The following is a 15,573-nucleotide window of genomic DNA, read 5'->3' on the forward strand; positions in this document are numbered from 1 at the left end:
TAACTATTCAAAAATACATTCCACTCTCCATTTCCTGATGTTTGGTTCATGGTTAGAAATCTGTTATCATCTCACTTTTACATTTTGTCGTGGTGTTTCTGCAAAGACTTTACGTTACTTAAGTATACAAGCACTGAAATAATCAATCGGCACTGTTGTCTCCTCTGAGAAAGAATACCTGTTCCACTAGAACTGGGAACAGCAGAGACAATTCTGATGTAAACTTTGGCCTAAGCAAATGATCAAAACGTCTGTAGAAGGAGCTCAGTGAGAAACTTGCTTCACTCAGCACAGCATTTCTGCTGAAAAGAGAAGTGCTGTACTGTGGAATGGAGACACGAGGGGCAGCAAGGAGAATTCATCTGGGAGCTTCAGACCCCTCAAACTGGAAAACTGTCTGTTGCCCTCATTCTGGTCAAGTCTTTGCTTTCATTTCTTATTAACAGTACCAAAATGCAAAGTGCCTTAGAAACAAATCCTTCTCATAGTATATCCTCAGTTTATTTTGTTCATGGGAGTTTTTGCCTTAACTCCCCTAGGAAGCCCATCCTAGAACCAACTCGAAGAGGAAATAGCTGAGCAGTGCACCGGGCGGCAATGAGAGGAGAGGATTCTACTCCCCCAGGCTCAAGTAGCCCCATTCTGCAGGTAAAGAATAGCTCGTGGATTACCTTCATTTTGGACTGTCTGTCTCCATTCCTCCCGTTTGTGCTCACTGCCTTCTCTGCTACAGAAAACTTCATGATCATCTGGTATAACTTCCGCCTGAATCGGCATGCCCAGTGCCTCCTGTTGGCCATGACTGTGCCACGGGCATGAGTCTGCCAGCAGGAAGACAAGGTCGGGAATGTGGGTGGCAGGGCAGGGAAGGAGGAGGGCTGGGCACAGGCATCTGTGTGACAGGGACGGGATAAGTCTATTCCTATGAGGGGCAGATATGTGTCGTGCATTGGGAGGGAGCACTGGTACCTGCTACTGGCATAGGTCAGAAGAGATGGCTGAAGGAGGAACTGGGTATAGAAGCTAATCTCGCTACAGCTGTCGTCCCCCAGTTCAGAAGAAAAATTGAGTAATTTGTTCCTAATTGAATTTCCTTAATCAGATTGTTCTTCAACTACTACAGGTGTAATTTTCATTACTGTTCCCTTTCCATGTCACTTACACTCTGCCTCTGCTCTCGCTTAAAGCATACAATTAAAAACTTTCTGGGCTTTCTTTTCCCCATAGAAAAGAAGGGATGGGTCAGTCACTGGACTAGGATGGAAAAACTCTACATTCAATTGCTGTATTTGCTAAAGAACCCCAACATATTTTTAGGAAAAAAAAAAAATCTCTTAATCTCTCTGTATCCCAAGTTCCCATCAGTAAAGCAAAATCAGAGTCCCCTCCCTGTTGAAAGTGCTGGGAAGAAAAGCTGTAAGTTTGATGTTTAATTTGCATGAGTCTAGGCACCAAAAGAAATTCTGAGCAAAAAGATTAGAGCAGAATTTTGTGGCTTACAGAGATTCTTTATTGCTGAGAAGATGTTACGAGATCCTTGAGCAAACAGTGCTTTACAAATATCAGATACTGTAACAATGCAATGCAATCCATACTGTAGCAATGCAATCTATACCATCAGTGTGATAATATACTCTTCCCTGATGAGTATCTTACTGGTTAATGCCTGCTGCTGAGAGATGTATTACAGAAAATCTTATCAGAGAGCAAGGAAGTGAGAAAGCCTGCTGATCTGACACAAAGTCTTACTAAGGCAAATGCTGCCTTATTCCTGAGTGACTCATAGTTTGGGTTTTCACCCTTTGAGAGTTTTCTCATTTTAGCTGAGAAAAGTTCTCTCACTTATCCAAAGTGAAGTCATCAAGGAAGAATTTAAAAAAAAAAAAATTAAAATCTAAATGCAATTGCATTCTATGAAGAAAAAAAAATCTCAGTGTGTTTTGTTGAAGACAAGGACAAGGCCCTGAGCAACCTGATAGTAATGTCAAAGTTTGCTCTGCTTTGCACAGGGACACAACCTTCTGAGGTCCCTTCAAAACTAAATTATTCTATGATTACAAAACAAACAAAATTGCTTAGTTTGAGACAGTGTGTTTCATTCAAACAGCATTCACGCAAAGAAAAACAAACAATCATTCATTATCATGGCAGACAGAGGCCAAGCATGTTTCATACACATACCCTTCCCTAGCACTCTCCAGCGGCGACTGATGGTGATGTGGACTGGAAAGGGCAGAGTCGAGTGGATGGTGTCTTGAAGGGATGTCATGAGGAGGCGGCAATATACCTGGTGAGGGACCGTTATGGTTAGCGCTGGAACCACTGTACATGCCTGTGAACACACGTCATTTTGCAAAATAAAATAAGCAAGGGAAGAAGCATCCGAGTAAGTCCTTGAGAGTCCCCAACTCCTTCCCTATCCCGCACCCGACCCTGAGACACAAACACACAGCAGCCCCCTTCTGTTGGGGGAGTCATCCTGCCAGGGGAGTCCCCCATGCAGAGACCTAGTAGGTTAGGGAATACTGCTGTGCTTGGAATAGCACTCAGAGCAGCAGCAAGGTATTCTGACACATGTGTGCCCCCCCTCCCGCCCTCTCAGGTGGTCCATTTCTTCCTTGCTGTGACCGCAGACCTGTAAGCACTTCTCCTAGCAGCTGGCAGGACTTGGCAGGACTCTCACCCTGCCTTCACTATACTTCTGAGTGAGAACTCGCAGTGCTCGTTGCTTGCAGAATGATGGAGCTCATATTGACAGCAGAGTGGTACGTGACACCAACATCACATCAGACGCTGAACTCAGAGCACTGTGTTTCTGTGAGGGGGATCAGGATTTGGTTTTTTTTGTTATTCATTTAAAACTTTTTAACTTGACTTTCAATTAGTATGCTGCTGGACATTATAGACTATTTAAAACTCTCACATACTGATACAAATGAAACCCCAGTGAATTAAATGTGAAGAGGATTGAGGATAAATGTTTAACGAGACCATGAAAACAGAAGCTTTACAAGTACACAGAGGCTGAAGGACTGTTGATGCTCCTGTTTTTTAGGACTCCAGCTACTCTTCCCTACCATAGCTCTGGTGAGACCCCACCTGGAGTACTGTGTCCAGCTCTGGAGCCCCCACCACAGGAAAGTCATGGACCTGTAGGAGCAGGTCCAGGGAGGGCCTTGACACTGCCTTTTGGCATGAAGGCTGCACTGAGGGCAGTCATCTGCAACGAGAGGAGATCGCAGAAGTGCTCGCTGCCTGGCGTTGCGAACACTGTTTGCAAATACCACCCTATGGCAGAAGGGAAAAAGGACTGGCTCCTCATAAGTGCAATTCTTGGAAAAGTCTAGTCCTTTTCGCAGCTTCTCTGCCCTTCTCTTCCTCTTCTTAAAGTTTGCTTACAACACATCTCCCAGAGTTTTGGCCCACCAGGGCGTGCCTCCAGGGAATCTGCACCCAGAGGAGGACTAGAGCAGCCACTGTATTCTGAAGGCTGTGGAGAGCAAATGAAGTTTGCCAGCTCCCGCAGTGTCCAGCTATACAGCACTTAAGACCTCACACCCCCTCTGAGGTCTAGTTTCTTCACCTTCTCTCCTCCCGTAGCATTCACCTTTCCTTTCCCACTCATTGTGTGCAGAGCGACACGTTCAGGAAGAGCTGTGTGTCAGCTCTGCTTGGACGTGTCCCGTGTCATTGACAGGGTTCTGGATGGCACTGCTCCCAAACCCTCGCAGTGACATGGAACAAGCAGAAAGCATCATGAAAATCTGGAGCCGTGGGGAATGTGTGACAGCCCTCAGGGTGGATAAGACACGGCTGAATGTCAGCATCTGTTTCTGTGTGACTGAAGAGCAGAACCACTAAGGCAAGATTCCAGCCACCTTTGTCAGAGACTTCAGATGAGTCAAAAACCTCTCATGAACAATGACTCCTCAGCTGTTGACAGATCTAAAGCAACAAAAATGAACCACATCATCTCTGTCTCCGCTAGACAGAACATTTGTCAACCAGCCAGTGAAACCAACTTGCTTTCTGCACTGAAAACCAGACAGAAGGGGCTTTAAGTAGTCAGATGTTCGCAGGTTATGCTAGGATTTATTTGTCAAAGCCTCTTCTGATAACAGTAAGTCAGTAGCTAGGATGCTACATTGTGAAAATGTCATTTTTCTACTGGTGGCTTCAGTCCGTTTTATGACACAATAGTTTCCACCTCCCCCAAATCCTTGCTGTTCATACATTCATTATCAGGCTTGGAAGATGTGCCAAATACCAATTTGACCTTGACTGTACAGTGTCATTTCACACTTCAGCTGTATTTCCTACAACACACAGTTCAGGTATATTCGCAGCACAGCCTGGAGGAAACCGCTAAACATAAAAAGACGTGTTTATGCTCTCTAAGGCTAGTAGACTATTACTGGATCCTGTCAATAACTCGCCCAAAAAGCTCAAAACCCCTCAAAAGGTAGTTTTAGCAGTGTGGTGGCCAGTAGACACACTCATATGTTCTATCTTACAATTCCACCCTGAACAGTTCATGAATGTTTAAGAGGTCTCTCCTGGCCCCTTCCATACTGTCTCAGTTGCTGAGAATAGTTCAACTCTTTGCTTGGGGTGGATGAGAAAGACAGAGTAGCAGAGCACCTACCATCAGCCTGCTGCTCTGGAGAAGCAAGAAAATGTTAAAAAAGAACACCCCACACATCCATATGTCCAGGAGTTGAGTCCTGCATGATCCCATGCACTCAAACCCACCCCATTAGAAAACCAAATGAAACCAGAATCCCTGTCACCCTGAGTTTCTGCCCTGCCCAACTGCTGTGCAGGGGAGTTTGCCCAGCTGTGGTGGAACTACTAGAGTGGACACCCATTGCCCACTCTTGCGCTTGAAAAGATGTATTGCTGTGGATCTCCTCTGCTATTTAAAGTAGGGCTTATTCCAGCCACCCTGAGTTTATCCATCTTTTGACTTACTGATCACACCTTCTCCGGAAGAGGCCCCTGCTTGGAGCACATGTGTGCTGAGGCTTTTAGGGTTTGTTCATCAGTGAGTTTTCCTTTTCCTGCATCTTTATTTACCACATTGCCCTCACTCACGCTCAGTTTGACACGTGGCGTCTCTTGTTCCCCCAACCCCTCTTCCACACCACAGCTTGTGCTGCCTCACCCCAGGAGCCGCTGGCTCCCCAGGCACTGACACCCCCTCTCCGTGGCATTGCTAGATCAGCAGCTCACCGCAACATCGGCTGAAGCATGTCAGGGCAAACCCAGCCGTCCCCATGTCCTCTGGGACACTGACAAATGTGGCGCTACACGTGTGCTGCCTGCTGCCAAGCAGCGTGTGTCCCAGCTGAGCCCTGCCTGCCTCCCCCACAGTGGGAACACTAATTTTGGGTGCCACTCTCTGGTAACCAGCTGCCAGTATTCATGAAGACTTGTCAGAACGTAATTATCTCTGAGGCGTTTGTCAAATGTGGTTGAGTTTGGCTAATGGATTTAAAAAAATACTGTGGGGAAGGGGACTGACACACATGTGGACAGAGAGGCGAGCAAAATGATTACAGAAGCCTTGCTTCCCAAGGAAATGAGACTCGACCCGGGGTCCTGATTTGTAGTGTTTATCCCTCAGACATGGGGCTAGTGGGAGGAATGGGGGGAGCTGCAGGGCTGCTCTGGCATCAGACAGAGCGATGTGTGCTCCTGGGCCTGGTGATGAGGCTCTGAGACTGCACAGCCCACCATTTGGATGAGGGCTGCATCCGCCCCTGAAGCTTCTGGATAGTGAGAAAGCCGAAACGCGAGCCAACGTAGACAAAGAATCGACCCTATTGTTCACTTGCTTCACTTGCATGGGGTGTCTGCCTGCAATTAAAGAGTAGTTCAAGGGCCATGTGGCACACACAATGGGAGATGGGATTTACTACAAGATTCCATGTGAGTCTGCAATGAGACATTAGTCATTTCTGTTGAGTCACTGAGAACCAAATCGGTACTTACTTAACATTAAAAGCTATTTATCTTACACAGTGCAAAACAAGGGCACTCCAACAGAACATTAACTTTATTTCCTTCAGAGGGACAGACCTTTCTCTGGTCACGGGCACTCTGCAGGGTGTACTACACTGGGCACCATGAATGCTATCAGCTCTCAGCCATTTATGCTGCTACTGGAATTCATTTTGACTGTAAAAAGTTTGATATGCATGTTTTCATTCCAGACTTAAGACACTCAAAGTTTGGAGTTGCTGTCACTCCGATTCCATGATTATGGAATGGTATGTTCATGGGCGTTAAGCCCAAAGACGGTGCTTTTAGAAGGAAATAGTGGCAGTGACAGTTTATCAGGAAAGAGAGTGCAAACTGCTTTGTTCAGGGAAGCAGGAGGTATCTGCTGATATGAGGGTGTATAAGGTCCTGCCCACTGCCAAGTCCTAACAGAAAGGAAGAGTTGTCTGAGTGGAGAGAAATCCTGTCTTTGCTGCATGGATCCCTTTACCCAGGAGATCAGGTGCCTCTACAATGGAAGAAGTCAAGAGGGGAAGAGCAGTTGCTGTTTCAGCCTCAGTATCATTTTCAATACTTCTAAAATGTCTCTTCTTTTACAGTTTTTCTTTTTTTTCAGCAGTGAGCTGTAATATTCTGAGTACCTGAAGTCACACAGAAGCCTTTGGAGCTGTTATGAATGACTAATCCTGCAAGTGCAACCCCGTTCAGGACTGTGCACCTTGGGCCTCTTCACGCATTGACCATCTTAGCTTGTAAATATATGTCATCAATCAGTATTTTAAATGGCTTGGCCTTTAACCTTAACATCTGTTGCCAAAACGGTACTCTGAGCATCTGTGACTAGCAGCTTTTCTTTTCCCCAGCTTTATGCCAACTGAGACCAGAAAAACAATAATAAAACATTCCCAGAGAAAATGCCTGAGCGGAATTACCTGAGTGGAGATACTGCCTTTGTGGAGAGAGTGGTACCGGTTCGTAGGCACAGCTAGAGTTGAATGTGTGCAGCCATGAAGCATCTTAGTTATGAGGAGGGAAAAAGGAGGAAGATCTAAGCAAACAGTGGGTTCCTCTGCCTGCAAAACATTCTTTTGCTCACTGTCTTACTCATTCCCAAGCACAAACCTGCTTTGAAGTCAGCCACAAGGGATGGGAGCTTTTTTAATATTTCATTTTTTCTGTGATTGGCTTTCATCCCTGACATATTTAAAATGTGCTTTAACTTGGAGAAAGACAAAACCGAAACTCTCCAGGAATTCAAGTGATCCCTAAAGCCCAGTGCTCTGCACATTAATAATATGGTTTCTTTGGAAAAAAAAAAAAAACAAAAACCCAAAACAAAAAAAAAAGGAAAAACCCCCAAACTCAAAACAAAAACCCAAACCATGAACATTTTCATATTTTCAAGTGGAATCACGAGGACATCATATACTATATTTATCCATATATATCCTATATAGAGTATTATACCTGATTTCTCCAGAAATATTACCTCTGCTTATTTGAAAGAGCAAATGTGCAATCATTGCAGACTATAGGTGGCAGCAGGAATGTCCTTATGCTTCGGTTCTGTAGGGATCAGCACTTTAGCTTATATGCCCTAAATAATGACAGAGGAACAACTTTGCCTATGGAATTGTACTACACATAGTATGAAGCAAGTTCTGTTTCACTGCAAAACAGTCATTCAAATCTTGATTTATTTTCCCTGGCTTTTTTTATACTGTGCATGTGATGGGGTCTCATATAGGATGACCCGATGGAAGTATCAGGGAAGATTTACTACGTTTTTTACAACATCCTGGTGATGGATTGATATAATCAGCAAAGAAATCATATCAGAGAAAGCCAGTATTATTGATAGATAAAATCCTTAGTTTCACAAGAGGTTCTCAGAAATGACACTGAGAGGTTAGTTTATCTCTAAGTGAATAACTGTTTTCCTGTTTTATTTTTGTCACTTGAAACCTGAGGCTATTTCTGAGGTTCTTAAGTGCAGCCTGTTCTGAGGGAAATGTTGCTGGTCTTTCCTGTCCTGCCTGGAAGCGAGAGGCCAAGCCATGCTCCAGCTATGCCGGACTGGCAAGGGTGGAGAGCAGAGGCCACGTGCTGCCCTCACAGATGTTAAGAGTGCAGATGACAAAGGCAGAGGATGGAAATAATCCCCCCAACTCCCTTCAGCTTTCTGACACTTTTCGAGGAACAACATATAAACTGTGAGTGCAGATTCCCAGGGGAACAGTGTTAGAATGATCGGTTATTTCCCTTTCTACTCCATTCTGTTCACATTACATTCCAACATTTTATTGCAACTTGAACTAGAAAGGAGAACAGGAGATGTCAAGCAGGATGCATTTTTTGTTTTTAAGATTTGGAATGAGAAAAACACAGAAGATTCTTACCTAAGTAATTTTTAGTAATCTATTACTTTGCTCTTACGTGGCAAAATATATTATTAAAGTGCATCAGCTCTTCCCTTGGTGCAGGGGAACTAGCACCAGGCATTTTCGTTTCTAACCCAAATTTTCCATTGGATTTCTCTAAGCCTCAACAGAAACAAGCTAGGGTTTGTCTGGAAAGCTCACACTCAGTTACTAAATGACCATAGGAAGTCCCATCTAAACATGAGGAGGAGCTTCTTTACTTTGAGGGTGGCAGAGCCCTGGCACAGGCTGCCCAGAGAGGTGGTGGAGTCTCCGTCTCTGGGGTCACTCCAAACCCGCCTGGACGCGTTCCTGTGCAACCTGCTCTGGGTGACCCTGCTCTGGCAGGGGGTTGGACTAGATGATCTCCAGAGGTCCCTTCCAACCCTATGATTCTATGATTCTAAATCAATTTAAAACTTATTTAGAAATACCAAGTCAAGCCGCTCCTCCACAATGGAAGTGCATCTTAAATCAAGATAGATTTAGCTCTAAGCTAAATAATTTTATGAATAATTTGGGATTTTAATAGTGCTGGACATTTTCTAATATTGACCAAATTTGAAAATAGTCTTCAAAAATGGCAACCCTGCCTTTTTTTGTCTCACCTTGGCTCTGCTCTGCAATCTGAAGGCTTCCTCCTCTGAGGACAGGCTGAGAGAGTTGGGATTGTTCAGCCTGGAGAAGGCTCCAGGAGACCTTACTGTGGCCTTCCAGTACTTAAAAGGGGTTTATAAGAAAGACGGGGACGGACTTTTTAATGGGGACTTTGTGATAGGACAAGGGGTAATGGTTTTAAACTAAAAGAGGGAAGATTTAGACTAGATAAAATGAAGAAATTTTTTATAATGAGGGTGGTGAAACGCTGGCACAGGTTGCTCAGAGAGGTGGTCAATATTCCATTCCCAGAAACATTCCAGGTCAGGCTGGACGGGGCTCTGAGCAACCTGATCTGGTTGGAGATGTCCCTGTCCATGGCAGGGAGCCATGGATAGAGTCCATGACTAGACGGCCTTTAAAGGTCCCTTCCAACCCAAACTATTTTATGATTCAAACTGTCCTTCGCTCTGAGACATAGCATGTGGTATACCAGACTCCACATTCCTGCCCCCAAATTAGGAATAGTCTATCCAAAACTGGATTTAGTATGCATTATTATTTAAACAATTATAGAATGAAAAAGTGATTAATACTTGTTACATCTTTTTTTTCTGGATATTCTCTCCAGACTAGATACAGAATGTTGCCATATATCCATCCCATTTCTAATATGCAGCTGCCATTTAAAATCAATAAGATACTGAGATGAGTCATGACAGAGAATGACACAAGAAAACACAACAATGATGGCTTATAAATCAAGCGCATTGCATAATCTGGAGTTTTGTGTGCAGTAGTGGCTATACCATCCCACAATTAAACTGATGGCCTTTGAGAGTTCCTCTTCCTCTTTCTCTCTGCTGCCTAAACAAAGAAGCTGAGATCCCCGATTCAGGATCCTCTGCTGAGGTTCAAAAGTTGTGAATCTAGATCTTATTTTCAGCAGAAGGGAATGGAAACATCTTTTTCTCTTCCTATAAAATGTATAGAATAGTCTAAAGTCCCAGAAAGGGGCCAGCTCTTGTTCAAACCACAAGAAAGAAAGAAAAGACAGACAAGAAAGAATGAAAGAAAGATTAAATACTAGAAAAGAGAATTAAAACAACATGTTTGACATTTCAAATTCAAGCTTTTGCTCCATTCATACATCACCATATTATCTGCTATAATCACACAGCGCGTGACAATACACAGCCTCATCAACTTTCCTGCAGCTCCTGAAGAGCTGGAAAACCTTACTGCTGCGTGCCTTTGTCTTTGCTAGAGCGCTCATTTGGCTTTAGCAAAGCTCATGCACCTGCATTCTGCTGAAGCCAAGGCAAACTTTTTAAAAAAGAACAAATGGATAGAGGCTGACTTTCAGCAGGGCTGCTACCCCCTTCACGTGAAATTAATAGGAACTATTTGGCTGCCTGACTCTGAAAAAACAAGTCAGGCTTTAGCAAACAACTCACAAAATTATTTCATTTCGTTTGTTGGTTTGGGTGTTTTTTTTTTCATCTTCCATAGTGGCAAATCAGACCCGTAAGCTTTTCTGTTTTAAATCCTGTATTAGAAGAGACATTTAGCACCATACTTATTAGAAGTATTCTTACCTGTAATTAAATCATGATGACCTACAGATCTACCACATTTCCCATCCAAAATGTGTTGTGAAGATGTGTGGAGTTGTTGTATAGCTAAGCATTCACTTAGTACATCTTGTTCGATATCAGTACATGAATTTAGCTACAAGAGGAGGATAAAACAAACATAAAATAAAATGTCATTCTTAGGAACTTGGTGTAATTAAGGATGTCTCTATTACTTGGGTTTTTTTAATTAGAGATAATTCTGGTTTTCTTAAGTGCAGCAGTTAAGCGTGCTAATCTTAAATCAACAACAGTTTGCTTCAGAAAATAGTGTACGCTGTGTTTCTTCAAACCTTCCTCAGTAATTTAACTGCATATTTTCCGGCTTTCTGTAGTTTCTTGGGTTCTGTGGCAAAAGGATTGCATCACCTTATAGCCGTGACACGTGGAAAGACATTTGATAGGGACGGAAAAGCGTTTGTGCTTATCAGATTAGAACTGGTGGAATAATACGCTGTCAGTAATGTGTAAGAGGTATCACCGATATGTCAGCTGTTCTCCATGTAAATTAAAGCTCTGGCAAAAGTGTCCGAAGCAAACTCTTGAAAACCACAACGTCGATCATATTAAAAACAGCAGGAGAGGAGAATTAAGAAAGAAAAGCATTTCTAATTCTCTTTCAAACACGCTGATGTTGCCAAGCTTTTGTCATAATATAGTGCTCACATTACACAAACAGCCATCATATTCTATAGCCATTAATAAATAGTTATTGTCTTTACGTTTACAGTTTTGCATACCAATCTCCCCCAGGTTTGGTTATTCTAAATAAAAGGTCCAGGCAAACCTATTTAGAATTCTGCTATACAGCCATTTGTTGCTTCAAGATAAACATCTAACATTTGGATCACAAAGTGCATCTGCAGCCAATTAAACTTAAACTACTACTAAATTAACAGCTAACTTTCTCCTATTTTGTTCTTGTAAAGCCTTTCAGAACAACCAATTATTACCTCCGCAGTCATCTTCTAGGCTAGGAACTAAACATTCAGGATTCCTTTGATGTAAGTCTAAGTGCAGGCATTTTATTTTATATCAGAGATGGCACATTTTGGTAGCATATCTCAACCAAGACATGTGGGCAGAGCAGCCTGTTAATTTTTCTTTCTTGGCTAAGTCATTTCCAGTCAGAACTCCTGGGAAGCTGATACCAACAGACAACTGCCTTTGTGGAGTTATAACCAAAAATGAGCAAATGAGTATAAACAGTCTTTTCCCCCGTGGACTGTCACCGTTTCAATAACACTGAGATTTAATTAGTTGTGAAAGGGTGGGGGTTTTTTCCTATAATACGTTTAAGTGAAATATTGGGGGGATTTTATTATTTCTTTATGAGTCAGGTTGGCTTTCGTTCCTTTTAAGAGAGCCTGATCAAAATGCACTTTAAATCTGCTGCTTTTTCAGATGTCTTTTAAGTTCAAATTAAAAAGACACAGGATCAAGTATTCATAAAGTTATCACGGATAAATGAGACAGGAAATCTGAAGATGATTTCAAACCACTGGAGAAGTGCAGATTTAGACTGGTCTCCCAGATAAGGTGTGGGAGGCAAGGAACTAACATTATTTTAAAATGGAGTTGATAAGTCTATGGAGGGTATGTATATGCATGCAGGAACATTCCTCAAGCTAGGAGATTAAGAGATATGAAACCCTGGATATTTGACGTCTTGGTACATCCAAGCAGCTTGAGTTTGCAATTTATGTGTACTGCATTTGTCCTGTATTGATTCTACGCTTAAGGCCTCCCACGGCTCATGTAGGAAGTACTTTGTGCCCCTTAATGCAAAGTTTGGATTTAGGGTTTTTTCCCCATCTTCCTCCCTAGAACTAGAAATAGGCTTCAACAGGTGACAGAGTATAACAGTGGGGACTGTCCCTTTGTCCAGATGTAAAGGATGTTAACGTGTTAATGCATTTAGCCCAGTACACAGAGCTGAACAAATGATACCCATGTTTGGTATCAGGAAATAATTCCCTCCTTCCTCCTCCCAAGAAGTACCTCAGCAACCACAGGAAGGAAAGGGGGTGTGTGTGTGTGTTTCTCGCCTTTGGAATAGGGAGCATGGTTGCTTTCCACAATCGTGTGAGAATTTCATATAACAAAATCTTCCTGTCACAAAGATCTTGCTATTGCAAAAGATTTTGGTGCCACAATCAACCTCTTCCTGTGGCCAATTACTGCTATAGCTTTCTGACTAGTACTCTCATTAAGCTTGCTCTAGGGGAGTGTTGGGAATGTTGCGACCTGCAGTGTGGGAGGCAGGTGCGCGGCACACCCTGTGGAACCTTCTAGAGAGCTGTAGTGAAGCCACATGGCCTGATAAAACAAAATTGGTCTTGAAAAATAGGTGGTCCTTTCCAGTCTTGCCAGGCTAAATGAGAGTTCTGACTGGACCTAACCTCAATTCTGTGGGCATCTGGATGGGTGCCAGGTATGAATAGCGTTACTCCCAGGCACAATGTTTCTAGACTGACTATTTGAAATAGCGTGCACAACTCTGGACACTGATGTTCTAGAGACTGCTACTCAGATGGCATACACCTGATGCAGAGAACGGTTACAAGAAGAATTGGGGGACAGACAACTGTCCTTGGAAGGGGGAACATAGGTTCAGATTGGTGAATCTAGCCAAGTGAAAACTGTAGGGGATATAATTCAAACTGAGAAGTAGCAGGAGGGAAGGGGTGTAAGACAGGGGGCATGGCTGACACAAGGACAAGTCAGCATGAACTCATCACAGTTGTATTCAAGCAGGAAAATTAGGCCTCTTTGACATCCATCTCACTTCTCCATGGCTCATCCCAAATTCTGCAACTAAGATCGCCTGGGTTCTGCTATTGTCTCTTCTCTCTGCATGTTCCTCTCTTTGCTCTCCAGTACTTCTAGTTCTTACCTTTGACATTTTTGAAAACTAGCTGCTCCCTAAGCTCTATCTTGCCAGGCTGTCATTTCTGCTCTGTCCTCCATCCTTTACACATGCCTTGCTGTCTCATCCGTGGTGCTCTTGGCAGTGGCGAGGCAGCTGGGGGAAGACGTCATTGCTGCTTATTGAGCTAATCGTAATTGCTTGATAAGGCTTGCACTCCCTTCCTCTCCTGGGCCTGAAGTATGCTCATGGTCTGTTCTGTCACAGACCAGCTCTGTGGGGTCCCAATCAGCTTTTTACAAACTGTGTGTGCAAACGTGTAATAAACAAGTCTCTGATCCGGGGCTGGTGCCCATAAGTATCCCCATTTAATAATGAGTTCAGGATTTAGCCCACAGAAACCAAAATACTTATTTGAATCTAATAGTAGTGAAAACATAACTAGCAGTCTGGGTTTGGAATGATTTATAAATGCATTTAAAATACAAATGTGGTGGGGAAAGTGAGGGTTTTTCATTCTCATCTATTACAAGCGCTCCTTTCCTGACATTTCCATAGTATCCTGGCTTAGTTTCATTTGTGTTTTAGATGATCTGCCAACATGTATTTACTAGATGACTGCAGAGACTCAATGCGCTGGACGGGGCTTTGAGCAGCCTGGGCTGCTGGGAGGTGTCCCTGCCCATGGCAGCGGGGTTGGAACTAAATGATCTTTAAGGTCCCTTCCAACCCCAACCGTTCTATGATTCTATGATTCTGTGACATTTTGTGTGAATGACAGCAGAATTTGGGCTTGTGTATGAAAGATGAACAGGAAAGAAATGCTTGGAGAGAAAGTGTGGGGCAAACTGAAATGACAGGCTGGTAACCTGGAAAGGGTAAAACTATACAGTGGACTGGTTAACAACAATGATTAAAAACCAAATAGGAAATTAGCTCTACTTCAGTTTTCTTCTAGCGATATTGCAGAACAACTTGAGAATATTTGAGAATATATAAACTAAAGGTAAATTAAAAATAACTATATCAAGGAGGTCTGCAGATGTGTCACTTTTTGCCTAGTGGGTCTTACCTTCTTACGCACCTGTTGTTCTTTGGCTGAATGAGCTTTCACGTGTTTGCGCAGAGAGCTGGGGTCGGTGTAGCGTTTGGAGCAGCCAGGAATCTGACAGGCATAGGGTTTCTGTAAATGTGAGAAAAGGGAAAAGATTTCCTATTCCTCTGCATCTCTACAGTCAGCACACAGAGCTGAAGGATGGCCGTTTCTGTGAAACACAGTGTTAAGCCTGTGCTGTTTGCTCTGTTTGCTGTTTCCAGATTTGCTCTGTCTCTCTGTGTGCACAAGCCAGACGTGATGCAAACAGAATAACCGCACCGATTGCTCTGATTTGGCACTCCATGAGGCACTGAGAGCACTTGACATAACTATACTCTGGCACGTTGGATATTGATTCTGGGCTGAATTAAATGCTAATGGGACGTAACTGGATGGGTTTTGACAGCATTACTCTTTTCCTAGCCTTTACAGTAGGCAAATGATCATGAGATCACCCAGTATAATTATAAATATAGAAGCTCTGGGTTTGAGTTCTGATTTACATAGTTTTTACAACTGCTCCATATGCAGCAGAGCAAAACTTGTGGAATAGCACACATTTGTTTTCATTCATACCTTGTTCCCGTTTTGAATAACAGCAATATCTTTCTTTTTATAAGTCCTAACCAAACAGCCTGCATCAAACATTAACATCTGAGCAAATCAATACAGAAAGAAAAATCCACTATTGTCAATTTTGTTGGGAAGATCTTTCCAGCTGATTTTGGCATGCGGCAGAGCTTGCCACTTCTATATGGCACAGCATGCGCGCTCTTTCCTGGGAAAACCACCTGGATCTGGGCAGGCAGTTCTACTACACTCTTCTCACAGGAAAATAAAAAAAATAAATAAATAAGGATGTTCCAACTTCACCGCTGATTCTGGAGTCCCAATGACCGAAAGCCTCAGCAAGTTCTTCTCTTAGTTATGCCTACTCCCAACAAAGGAAACACT

The 15,573-nt window shown here is 43.1% G+C and overlaps 1 protein-coding gene across 6 annotated transcripts in view; it reads right to left on the bottom strand.

Annotated features, from left to right (window-relative positions):
• The window catches only part of GLIS1 (GLIS family zinc finger 1), a 207,496-nt gene that overhangs the window by 24,091 nt on the left and 167,832 nt on the right, over positions 1–15,573 (bottom strand). For 4 of the 6 annotated variants that reach the window (XM_054212399.1, XM_054212397.1, XM_054212394.1 and 1 more), the window contains exons 5-7: positions 14,596–14,706; positions 10,619–10,751; positions 2,182–2,332 (exon numbers count right to left, since the gene is read on the bottom strand). In XM_054212399.1, the coding sequence (XP_054068374.1) occupies positions 2,182–2,332; positions 10,619–10,751; positions 14,596–14,706 (395 nt within the window). The remainder of the gene's footprint in view (positions 1–2,181; positions 2,333–10,618; positions 10,752–14,595; positions 14,707–15,573) is intronic. The other 2 variants (XM_054212395.1, XM_054212396.1) reach the window with 2 other exon arrangements.

This window comes from Rissa tridactyla, chromosome 8, assembly GCF_028500815.1.
Source record: "Rissa tridactyla isolate bRisTri1 chromosome 8, bRisTri1.patW.cur.20221130, whole genome shotgun sequence".
Taxonomy (NCBI): domain Eukaryota; kingdom Metazoa; phylum Chordata; class Aves; order Charadriiformes; family Laridae; genus Rissa; species Rissa tridactyla.